Source organism: Strix aluco, chromosome 10, assembly GCF_031877795.1.
Source record: "Strix aluco isolate bStrAlu1 chromosome 10, bStrAlu1.hap1, whole genome shotgun sequence".
Lineage (NCBI taxonomy): Eukaryota > Metazoa > Chordata > Aves > Strigiformes > Strigidae > Strix > Strix aluco.
The window spans coordinates 12,990,833-13,003,416 of NC_133940.1; the positions used below are offsets into that span (position 1 = coordinate 12,990,833).

General features: G+C 38.7%; 1 protein-coding gene across 1 annotated transcript in view; it reads left to right on the forward strand.

Moving 5' to 3' along the window:
* COL4A5 (collagen type IV alpha 5 chain) overlaps positions 1-12,584 on the forward strand; it is an 85,482-nt gene that overhangs the window by 57,062 nt on the left and 15,836 nt on the right. Inside the window, exons 31-41 of the mRNA XM_074835297.1 lie at positions 2,949-3,116; positions 4,015-4,104; positions 4,923-5,072; positions 5,890-5,988; positions 6,972-7,061; positions 7,781-7,920; positions 8,850-8,976; positions 10,237-10,317; positions 10,895-10,993; positions 11,529-11,579; positions 12,394-12,579. Of these exons, the coding sequence (XP_074691398.1) occupies positions 2,949-3,116; positions 4,015-4,104; positions 4,923-5,072; positions 5,890-5,988; positions 6,972-7,061; positions 7,781-7,920; positions 8,850-8,976; positions 10,237-10,317; positions 10,895-10,993; positions 11,529-11,579; positions 12,394-12,579 (1,281 nt within the window). The remainder of the gene's footprint in view (positions 1-2,948; positions 3,117-4,014; positions 4,105-4,922; positions 5,073-5,889; positions 5,989-6,971; positions 7,062-7,780; positions 7,921-8,849; positions 8,977-10,236; positions 10,318-10,894; positions 10,994-11,528; positions 11,580-12,393; positions 12,580-12,584) is intronic.

Here is a 12,584-nt window from a genome sequence, read left to right on the forward strand (position 1 = left end):
AAACCCATCTGGTTCTTACCATGCCTGTATGACTGTTTACACTGCATGTTTGTGAGCTACACTTTTTAAACGTGTTTGTATGCCAGCACTGGGATTGGCATTGTTCACAATGCACGCTGAAAAATTCATGGCCTGCTGTAAGACCATGGGTCACAAATTGGTTGATCATATTCAGATCTTGATGAACTGTGAGCCGACATTTAGCAAAGTGCTTAACTTGAAGCTAGCAAGCACTTGAGTCAGTAGGTCCATGGAGTTGGAGTTCTACTCGCATACATAAAATGTGCGTCATGTTTAAGTATATTTTTTCACAAGTTTCCTGGCTGGGAAAGGAATGTGTGGTTGCTGCACTGGCAATCCTTGAATGTGTCCAATATTAAGAGCTAGGGACAACAGGGGTCTGGACAATGGGCACAGAAGTTCCCTGAGCCACCAGGTGGGTCCTGTGCTTGCTATAGCATCCTGAACCTATGGTTGCACTTGAGGCTGAACTGAAACAAGGCAACAGAGGTGTGTATTTGGGGTGGGAGGGTGGGATGTATCAGTATGGGTTTGAAAGTTGCATCCAATGCATGTTCTTTTGTCTTCCTGTAACATCTCTTCTGGTGTTAGCCAGAACTTGATTTCATGTGATCACGGATTTATTCTGCAAAATACCAATTTTGACATTCACAATTATTACTAGAGTTGGTGGATTTGAAATGCTTATGTTTTCACTCTTCATGTCTGTACTGGCTAATCACTGTGGCTACTAACAGCATGATGGCTCTGAAATCTAGTGCATGGTTGAAGGTCCCACTTGAGAAGTCCTTGTTATTTCCCTTGGTACTGCTACTTCTGTTTTGTGCTGAATTCCTTACATTGCTATCTCCCATCCCTTGTTTGTTTTACTAAGCTGTTTTGATTATGTTCCTTTATGCAACATTAGTGTAAAGTTTCTGGGGCTCTGTTTTTCAGGTAAATTAGAAAATTCTTGAAATCATTTCCTTGTTCAGAACTTTCTTTCTCTGCACCACCATTTCTTCAAACAGTTTGCAGTAACTCAACATTCTTCTTTTTTTGAATATGTAACAAATTACTTTAAAATTTATTGTGTTGTCTATGTTGTTCTAATTATGATACGGTTATGGTTTTTGAGAACCAGAAATTCAATTAGAATGAATTTCTATTTGAAAAAGTATTTTTACCGTTCTACACATGGAATTTGCCCTATTAGTGGGTTATATATTATTTTCCCTTTTTTTTTCCACTTGCTGATAGAGACCCCTTAAACACAGAGCATGTGCAGTCCCTATCCATCCTCTGGTACTGTTTTTCCTCTGCAAAGTAAGCAGTTCCAGGCACATGACACCATAGATTAATGCAGTGATAAGCTGCTGCTGAAGGGGAGCATGCTTGTCATTAAATAAATTGGAAGTCTACAGCCTATACTGTCAAGAAAACTTGATCTGCCTTTTTAGTGTGTAAAGAACACATTGTGACATCACTCCTAAACTTATTCTCGCAGTTGAGAGCAGGGCCTTGTAGTTATTTATGAGGTTTTGGCATGGTGGTGTCATAATCTCAGTAGGCTATGCTAGGGCATATAACGTGCAATGTACTATCTCTGTAGGTGTAATAATGTAAATTTGCATAATAGAACTAAAAGAATGGGGAAAACTTATTTAGAGGGTTTTTGTGTTATAAAGAAGCATCTCTTGAAAATCCCTATTTGAAGGGATTTACCTGAATGTGATGCAGATCAACAAGAAACTGATTGTTAGGGTGTACTCTGTTCTTCAGAAGGTGTCCAAGTCAGTATCTAGTCATGACGGTTTTGTGTTAAAAAAAACAAAACAAAACAACAACAACAACAAAAAAAAACAACAACAAAAAAACCAACCCAAAAAACCAGCTCGGATAAAGCTTGTTCCCCAGTTGTGAAGAGAATACTAGACAAGGAGAGAGGGAAAAATAATTTTATTTTTAAAATGTATCATCAATATTTAAAAATATCCGAGTTTCTTGTTTCTGCATACAGTGGTGGCTGCACTTTGAAAAAGACCTCCAAGTTTCCTTGCAGTCTGGTTTCTCTTAACTGCATTAAGTGTTGTATTCTTTGTACTTAGATCTGTTTTCAGTAACTTTAGTGTAGATTTTTTTCTTTGTTCTAATCTGTATGTGCTTTATTTTGTTTCCTAACTTAACGACTATTACAACTCCTTACTGCTACCTGTCTCAACTTCCTGATGAGCTCTAACTCGTTGACTTTTGAACCTCAGGTTCCCCAGGTACTGTGGTTTCTTTACCAAAGCATTTTCTTAGCTTCAGATTTAAGAATAATCCTTTTTTGTCAACTACATTTCCAGAGTGGGTATCGTCACTGATACAGTGTACTGGAGGGAAAAAAGCTGTCTGCTTGCTTCAGCAGTGCCTCAAGCTCAGTATCATTAGCATTAAACAATTTTAAGCATATTTTGACAATTCATATTCTTCATTCAGGGAAATGTAATGCAATGCAGACTTTTGCTATCCTTCAAAAACATTCAACTGATGTTATCTTAGAACGTAGTAAAATGGCATCATTAATGGAAATATACTTGTAAGAATCTCAATTCTTGATGATAAAGTACAAATCAGTCTAATCAATCTTGGCTTTTTGTTTTATTAATCAGACTTCTAAAGGGTTGTTGGAGAGAATTGTTGTTTTCCTTTTGAGATTTTTTTGCATTGCATTTGCTACAACTTGGTAAAATTTTATTAATGCTTCTCTTCAGGAGAATATGGCCTTTTAACACCTGGAAGCCATTAAAAAAAAATGGCTTCAGAAGAATTGCAGGGTTTTCATCAGTGCTAGGAATGGACTGCAGATAAAACTTAGCTATTCCTACAGTACTATGCCCAGAGATACACAGATCTCAGACTTGCCTTACTTTTTGCTAAAAGATTGTCTTAACAACATTGTCTAGGGTTGCAGGGCATTCCAGGGGAGAAAGGGGATCCAGGTCCTCCAGGCTTCGACGTTCCTGGTCCTCCAGGTGACCAAGGAACCCCAGGATATCCAGGACCCCCTGGTCTCCCAGGGCCTCAGGGTTCACCTGGACCACCTGGCCGGGATGGAATACCTGGATTTCCAGGTAAGTTGACATTTTTTACCTGTGGACAAAGACCAAACTGTAGTTACAGGTGGATGCTCTTTATGCTTGGACATGCCAGCTTAATGAGCTTCAATGTTTATCCTATCCATTTGAAGTTGGATACATGTAACCATTACATCTCATACTTTTTTAAAAAAGTTATAACTATTTGTTGCATTAAAATCCTTGTCACCTCTCCACTCTTCCCTGTAACTTGATGCAAATATTTTCCACATTATTCTGTTTCATAACTTTCAAATGTTACTTTGATCATCAACATTATGACACTTCTCTGTTTTGTGATTTTATTTTTTTTTTCTAGTCACTGCTACAATTTAGAAATAGAGTTGGTTTAAAGGAAATAATTACAAATGCTATCAATTGGATCCAGTGCATAGTTTTAAATATTAATTTCCTTATTTTATGTGTTAGGACTATTCAGTTAAGATATTCTGTTCCACCCTCTGGAATAAAAATCTCAAGTGAATTTTGGGAATCTTTGTCTTCAGATAGACAAGGTGATACAAAAGATTCTAAAAGTAGTGTATACCTAATTGTCATTTTGGCTTCCAATAAATTCAAGTTTCAAACAAGTATTTCTGTTTCAAACCAGGGAACCAAACTTATGGTAGGTATAAATATGCTTTCTACCATAAAGAACAGTGCACTGCAAATTTTCTTCCCAGGACTTAACTGTGGAAAATTTGCCACAATTTTCAAGTGTCATTTTATCTGATTTAGATCTATACAAGAACTGAGTGCTTGTGATTCCCTTAAAACAGGCTTTATATCCGTGTCCTGGTTAATAAATACCATAGAGATGCAGGGAAGTAGAAGTTAGGTACTGATAGGTTTTGAGTTTTTGTTCAGAATGACAACAGTGATTCAATGCATTTAGGTGCCAAAGGTGAGATGGGCGTCATGGGAGCTCCTGGTCCTCCAGGGCCTCCAGGAACTCCTGGAAGAAATGGCCTGCCTGGCTTGAAAGGTAATGTTTGTTTAATCTGCTTCTGAAAAGAATGCAGAATGCTGTTTTCCATGTCCTGTGTGGAAAGAGGCTTTGTATTACTAACATCTAGATCTTCATTACTGGGATCTGCTTAGGTTATCTTCTTTTGACAGTGCTGATGTTCAGAATTGCTTTGCAGTTTTAAGCCATAGCGTCAGTCACTTTTTTTTAATTGATGTCATGAAATGTTAGCTATTTTTAAAAGATTACCTTTGGATTGGTGGCATTGAAGTAGGGCAATATTTCAGAAGTATGTTGTAAAAGTCTGCTTTAAGCAGCAGAAAGAAGGAAATCAGTAGCTTTGGGTTATGAAGTCATCCAGAATCAGCTCTATAGGTATCACAGAGAAACTATTCTATCAATGTTTCCCCAACCTCCCTTGTTGATGAATTTCGAAAGAGTTTGGTAGAAGAAAAACCCACTCGTGTCCCCAGAACAAGGAGGCTGTGAATCCAAAGCTGCTGTAGCTGTTGCAACTCCTCTGTGCTAGTGGCACAGTGTGATGGAGCTCGGGGAGCTCTCTTGATGTGGGTCATAGAGAGCTGCTTCCTCGGAGCTGGGCTGGCCAGAGCTGACTGACTGCAGCATACAGACATTCCCATGCAGTCCGCTCACTCGGCTTTCTTCCAGGACTTAAGGTGCTGTGGAGAACCTTGCATAAACTGACTGATCATTTAGTGAATTCCAGCTTCATGAATAAATCATGGAATTCCTATGCAAGAGAAAGCATGACAGGTACATTAGCCTACCTTAAGGATTATGGGTTTTTTCCCTTTTGTTGTCTGTACTTACTGTAGGTAATAATGGATTACCTGGGCCGCCAGGGCCTCCGGGACTGGTAGGACAGAAAGGCATCAAAGGTGAAGCAGGCCTGCCAGGTCCGCCTGGAAAAGTTGATCCGAAACAGCTAGGAGCAAAAGGAGAAAAAGGCGAGCCAGGTGTTCCAGGTACAGAACTTTGCATGTGGGTCTGGGGAGGTGGTTTGTACTCTACAGATAACAGTGACCTGTAACTGAATCTATTACAGTTCATTCTTTCTTACAGGAAAAAAAATGAACTCAGAATATAGAGGCAGCTAAGGGTCTCTTAGCCTTTTTTTTTTTTTTAAGTGGTTCTATGGTGGTTAGTGTGCAATGCCCTTGCTCACTAACTGTTACTATTATTTGGCATATGGAGATACTGTAATAGCACTAAGGTGCTTTCAGCACAATTACAATTCAGTTTTCTAGGTGTTATTCCTAAGCATGATGAGAGATAATAGTCATGGCTGCTGTACTGGCTGCATTCCTTCTGTCTCAAAGGCCCTTGGGCCTTTGCCTTGTAGGATGGAGTTGCACAGGTTGTGTGCTCATGCATCACCTCCAGATGCTCTCTCTGTAAGCTTACCCTCCCCTGAGCTAAATGTCTTCTACTTGGGAAGCTGGCAGCTCAGTTGACTCAAGTCTGTTTTCTCCTCACTTGCTGTCTTCCCACTCCTTCCCCACCAAGGGTTCTGATATCTCCTTTGAACTCTAACTTAGTGTTGAGAAGAGTAAAAATATTCTGCCGTAGAGAGAACCAGAATGCCTTTCTCTAATGTTGGCCCATCCATTACTGTGCTAATTTATCTATTGTATTAATTTCTATGAAGCCTAGGTAGGATCCTAAGACACTTAGCTACATCTGATCTAAGACACTTAGCTACATCTGATCTCTTAAGGCAAAAGAGGAAACTTACAGTAGTGGTAATAGTAATAACAATAAAATGTATCTTTTTCCTTTGAGGTATTCCTGGTTTATCAGGACAGAAAGGTTATCAAGGTCTCCCAGGTGACCCAGGCCCACCAGGACTTAGTGGCCCACCAGGTGTGCCAGGATTGCCAGGTAAGTAAACAAGGCCTCAGATGGGCAGCTTTGATATGTAAAAATTTACATGCATTTTTATCGCATGGGATTAGGATATTAATCCAGGTATATTTAAACAAAGCCTAGGAATTTACACTTAAAGCTGCAACACAGTTTGGGGACATTTAAAATCATTATCCAAACAGCATGCTTTTTGCTCGTTCCTTCTACCAGACCCAAAAGCAGTTTTAAGCTGATCCCATCGAAGATTAGGATAGCTTTTAGGATGACTGGAAAAGTGCTTGCTGCTTGAGAAAGCAACACGACTGCAGGATCTGCCGACAGGAGTTGTTTCATATGTTTATTTCTTTTGTTAGTCATCATACTCATACTTTGCAAGTGGCCAAATGAATGTATTGTAAAGGCTGTCTGGATGTTGTATCTTTGCTTTAAAGAACTGCAAGGATCAAGAAAACAAATTCTGTTTTGCACTGCTTCTTCCTACAGCTATAACAATTTATCTGAAATCTTGAATCTTTGCTTACTATGTCTAATGTAGGTCTTGCTCTAAATATCTTGTTGGGCTTGGGGAATTTTTTTAACCATCCAGGACTCAGACTAGTTTGAGCATAGTAGGTTGCATTCAATTCTATAATAGAACCTACTGAATACCTATTGCAGATGAGAAAGAGATAATGTGTTCATTCTGCAGAACAAGTCATGAGATACCAAGTAACACCAGTACTAAGTTGTTTCAGTCAAATCATGGACTGAGATTTGACCCTTTTCATTAGACTAATCTTCAACACAGAAGAGTTGCCCTGATCAGATCTTGGCTCAGAACAAACTGAAGATGTTTATATTTCACTACAATGGATGTGAAAAAGTGTGTAGGAGCAGTATGAGGCCTAAAGCAACTCCAAATCCATTGCCTTTGTAATTATATGACAAGCATATTCATATGAGAATGCATATCAGAAACTCTTAATTATTGCCATTAATTAAAACTACAACTTTCCTAGGCATCAAGGGAGACACGGGGCTTCCAGGGCAACCAGGACCAACAGGACCTCCAGGGTTAAAAGGTGCCATGGGAGAGATGGGCCTTCCAGGTTAGTTTCTGTTCTTGTATTTTACTTCATTTTGTCTAGTGTTATCCTTTTATATAGTACAAAGGTGAATCTGCTTGTGTGCAGTATCTAATAATATATTTAAATGGCAATGCAGGTGAGGAATACATAAAGCCCTACACCATATTTGTTGAAATAGTATGTAAGAAATTGGAAATACCCATTAAAACAGAAAATGCAAACAGCAAATATATTGTAAATACATATTATTGTAAAGTGCTTATGGATGTGGAAGCAGAATGATCTAAATTTTGTAACTTTCATACTTTTCTGGTTTCACAGATTCCACTCTGTGAAAGTTCAGAAAAAAGATGATTCTGTAAACCCACCTGAAGACAGACATCAGATGCCAGCAAAAGAGAAAGTCAATTCTGTTATTTAGAAAGATTGCTGAAACAAAAATTACAGTTTCTGAGGATTCTAATATTAAATTGTGCCTAGATACTACAATGAGATATTTGGATTTGTGTAAATTAAGAATAGAAAAAGAAAGCTTAGAAATGTCATGCAAGAAGCCATGACAGATTTTTAGGTAATTGTATTACTTTGTTCTTAAAAATAAAACCACATTAGGTATTCAAAGCCAGCGAGTTAATTTGTTAATCCTTTCTAGTTCAGTTGCTGTAATTTGAGTGATTTCTCTGAACCACTGCAGAAGTTTTATTTATATTTATAAAAGTTGTGTTTTATCTTTTGGACAGGTCCCCCAGGCATTAAAGGCAGCCAAGGAATAGCAGGACGTCCAGGGCAGCCTGGGCCTGCAGGATTTCCTGGATTGAAAGGAGACAAAGGTGACCCTGGTCTTTCAAGCATCGGTATTCCTGGTCTCCCTGGACCAAAGGTACATTTACAGAATTCTTCAAGACAAAATTCCATGAGGAAATGAGATCCTCTTGTTTGTTTGGGTTTTTTTTACTATAATGTAATAAATATTATGTATAAATGTAAATATGTATATAAATATATTAATAACAAGTAGGATTGACTGTAGTTTATTCTTGTCAGGTAAGAGCAAAAATTTCTAATTTTAAAGGTGAAAATATTTATATATAATTTAATCTGGTTAAAGGAGAACATTGTTTACCAGACTTTTCAAGTTGGGTTCAGTTAGTGGCCTAATCTGCACTGTGACACCCACTGACATTTTGGTAGTTGGTAGGGATTTATACAATAAATATAATTGTTCCCATGTCTAATTATGTAGTTAATTCTAAAAGAATTAACACAATATGCATTTAAGAATAAATTGCTGAGGAGCCAATATATCATGATTACTGCTGCTTAAAATTTGTAGGTCTATATAAAACATTTGCACTAATATTTACCTATGTCATTCTTTTTGTCACCCACAAAAAAGTGACAAAGACCTACAGAATATCTAGCAGCCTTCACTGATGCCTTACAATTGATGTTGAGCAGCAATTAATTTAGAAAAAAACATTGCATGATTAAAGCTCCACAGATTTCATTTTTTCTTCTGCATTATCATGGGGTAAAAGTATCTGTCTCTTCTGAAAGAAAAGGGAATGCTTTTTTTAATGTATGCAGTTCTGAGGAAAAGCTCTGATACCCTACACGAAATTGTATGGGGAAACTGTTAAAATCTTTATAATTGCTATTTCCAATTCATTTTCTGTGTGAGAAGATGAAAATTAACTGGATATAAGGAGAAGCGTACACAATGTGATGGTGACCTTTTTGTGATAGTAAGACTGGGAACATACTAGAAGGGCTTACTCTGGGTTCTTAATTCTGCTTAATGTTTTCTAGGGTGATCTTGGTTTGCCTGGATATCCAGGTAGTCCAGGCAGTAAAGGTATAGCTGGAAATCCTGGTTTGCCTGGATTTCCAGGCAGTCCAGGTGCAAAAGGAGAACCAGGCCTTCCTGGATTCCCAGGTAATTCTGAGCAGGATTTTTTTTTTTTTTTTATTTTCCCTCTTGCTTATATTGGTATAAGCATCTAAACACAGTAGGTAATCGGTGGAGGGCTGCAGCTTCTTTCAAAGTTTCTATCAATCTGCTGCTTCTAAGCTTTGTGCTGTTGGAATTGTCACTGCAAGAGTGTGTGAATGCATCACTTGAGAGTGCCTTCTGAAATTATTCATCTGCTCTGAGGGGGTGCAGCAGTTGTGTTAGCTCTCCACTCCCCACAGCAGTCACTCTCGCCTCCCCCGACCCACAAAATACCTGTATTTGGCTCCGTATTTTTCCTTCATGAATCAACAAAAATATGTCATCAGGAAAACTGAGCTTCTTTAATAGCATTTATTGTCTAAAAATATGTTCTAAAGAAATGTCTTTCTGAAACATAATGAAGTTAGGTTTTGCACTCCTCTAAAAAATTAATAGCAGTTGTTTATGTGTATATGTCAGTTCTTTCATTCTCAATTAAAAAACCAAGCTTTTTACCTATGCTGCATTTGCAACAATAAAGGCTGTTCTACAAGCACGCTTGAGCTACTTTAATGTAGGAAGTTAGGGAATTTATAACAGTGTAGTCATGGCAGCAGGAAGCTTAGAAGAGAACAAAACCTGGCCATGAACCTGACAGTTTTTAACCTCTGCTTCATGTCATACCTTAAAGACTGTGAACAGTTGGAACAGTGTATTTGAGACGCTACCTTGATCAGGCTCAGGTGCTGTTCAGAACAGATATCATGCAATGGATTGATTGCTTTTCCTACCTCCCTCTCAGTTCATGCTGTAGGGGTGGGAATCTGATGTAAATTCTAACTAAACACCATTTTTATGAAGATCCTTTTTCAGGAGAGGAAAAGAGGATTGGGGAAGGACTATCCAACCACAGTTCATAATGCTTTCAATTTGTTGTCAAGCAGAAACACCTGTCTCAAATGGTAATTTCCTAGCAGACTGCCAGACTCACTGTGTCCTTGGCCATGGGCGCTCAACAATTAAGAAGTCAAGATCTTGAGAGTAGCAGTAAAGACAGTTGTGCTAGTATGTTTTGTTTCTGTACAGTCTTTGCTTTATAATTCATCTCCCTGATCAGCTGTAAATTTGCAAAATGAGCATACGTACAGTATCTTGATACAGTTAGCTCACTTGTTACTCAGGGCACCCCAAATTATAGCACTTCAAGATCTGCTGAAAAGCCAGTTTTATGCTTAATTTGATTGAAATGCCTGTACTTTACAGGAACGCCAGGAATTCCAGGACCAAAAGGTATTGAGGGGCCTCCAGGTAATCCTGGCCTGCCTGGACCACCTGGGCCAGTAGGTGAGCATGAACAGTGCAGCAAAGGTCAGCTGCTTCTGTGGAGAACATAATACGTGAAGCCGCTTCCTTTCTTCTTATCTTTTTAACATCATAAAAATGCATCTTGTGTGTATGTGAATGCTCAAACACCACTGCACACATTTCACTGAAATTAGAAAAGAAAGAAGTTTAACTTCTTCTTGACGACTTGTGTCTGCGGTCATAGTCATATCATTAGCTATTGAAACAAGAAGTTAACTGTTTCAGTATTTACCAGCTCTATTTATATTAAGTATTCCAGTGGTCTAACTTGTTTTTGTAGGAGCAAAATTCTAACTTATCCTAAAGGGAAGCATTATATTATTTTTAGCAAACACTAACTGCTTAAAAGGTCACAGCCCTTAAAAGCCTTTTCTAAATTGTCAGTGGGGAGAGAGAGGGGGAGAGAAAAAGGTTTTAATTTTAAGATTACACCCTTGTGAACTTGTTATGACATTGTCACAACTTCAGATTCAGATGGTGGGGAGTCAGGGGGAGGTTGCTTTTTTTTATTGCAGGTTAGGCATTAGCGTGCTAATGTGTTCTATCCCCCTTTTAGGTGATATTGGTCGTCCTGGCCCTCCTGGTCCTTCAGGGGAGAAGGGACAGCCTGGTCGAGATGGTATCCCTGGACCAGCTGGTCAGAAGGGCGAACCAGGTTAGGTATCCTTTCTGTTTGATTTCTCCTCCTCACTCTGCATTATGATTTTCTTTCTCTATTTTTCCTATAACTGCCCACACACCTTCAAATCTGCTTCTGTGCTTCCCAGATGCTGAATGGTTCAGGGAGCTCTCAAGCTGTCAATGAAGCACAGGACAATAATTTAATCAGGTCTTAGGTTTTTATTACCTGACTTCAACACCAGCCCCTGTTCCTGTATTCCACAGTAACTATTGCTTCAGTGTAATGTCTGCCTTAAAGATAGAACCCCAACCAAAAATGCAAATGTATTAACTCCCAAAATCTGAAAGAGTATCTTGGGAATGGATGGAAATACTTTATGAAAGTTACAGACGCACTTTGTAGCAAAACCTCTAGTGTTGGTGTAGACTGGTGAGTGAATGAGAATCCTGGTACTCTGAAGGAATCAGGTTTAGACAAACTGCACTTTCATCATTCTCAGCCTCATATTCCTATTCCTGGAGACTTGAAAGCTAAATGTTCATTATTAACTGAGTCTGTTTCTTTTCAGGTCTACCAGGTTTTGGGCGCCCAGGACCTCCAGGACTCCCAGGATTGTCAGGTAAAGTTTCTCTGTTGTTCTTTGTTAAAAAGGTTGAATGTACAATATATCTATGCACCGGAAAAAAAAAAGCCATGTTGTATGTTTTGCAACAAATGAATGCCATAGCAACAACTGAAATAATGTATTTTTGTTTCTCAGCAGACCGTTTTCAGTTAACCACGGTGATAAAGACACTTGTTACTGACTACTGAATTTTATAAATTAGCAATTATGTAGACAGCATAAATCCACTCAGGATAATAGTCTGCTGCATTGTGTAGAACTTCGCTGATTTGTTTCAGTAAATAAAGCATTCATACAACAAAAGACAAATTAAGCTGCTTTGAAAATATAGCTGCTTGCTGTATTTTCAGAAGCAACTTCACAACCTACATTGTATTACTTTCCAACAGCATTAAGGCTCCTAAATTCCTCAAACTTCTTTGAAAATTTTGCAAGTATGTCTTAACTTTCAGCAGTGTGAAAAAAAGATGAAGCCTTAATATTGACAGATTTCTTCACTGAAAACATTGCTTGTAGGCTTACAAACTCAGAGAATGTTTATGAATTACAGCATCACTGTAAAGTGAGACACAGCAACATCTTTAAATATGTCAGAAGCTATAGCACTTTCTTCTGCAAGAATTATTACCCCTAACTCTTTTCTGAATGTTAGACCAATTTTATACTGTCTCACTGTGCAAATGAGGTGACTTGCGGCCAGACTTGCACCTTCTGCAAGAGAGAGAAATGGCTCTGTAAATTGACATTTGGACTTTTTTGCCTATCAATTTGTAACAGTATTCATAAACATGGCTGTTTGGTTTTACAGGGCAAAAAGGAGAACTGGGGTTACCTGGCCCACCGGGGCCCCCTGGACTTCCAGGTCTGAAGGGAGAACCAGGTTTCCAGGGATTTCCTGGTCTACAGGGTCCACCAGGTCCACCAGGATTACCAGGGCCACCTCTGGAAGGTCCTAAAGGTAGCCCTGGCCCACCAGGTGTTCCAGGAAGGCCAGGTAAA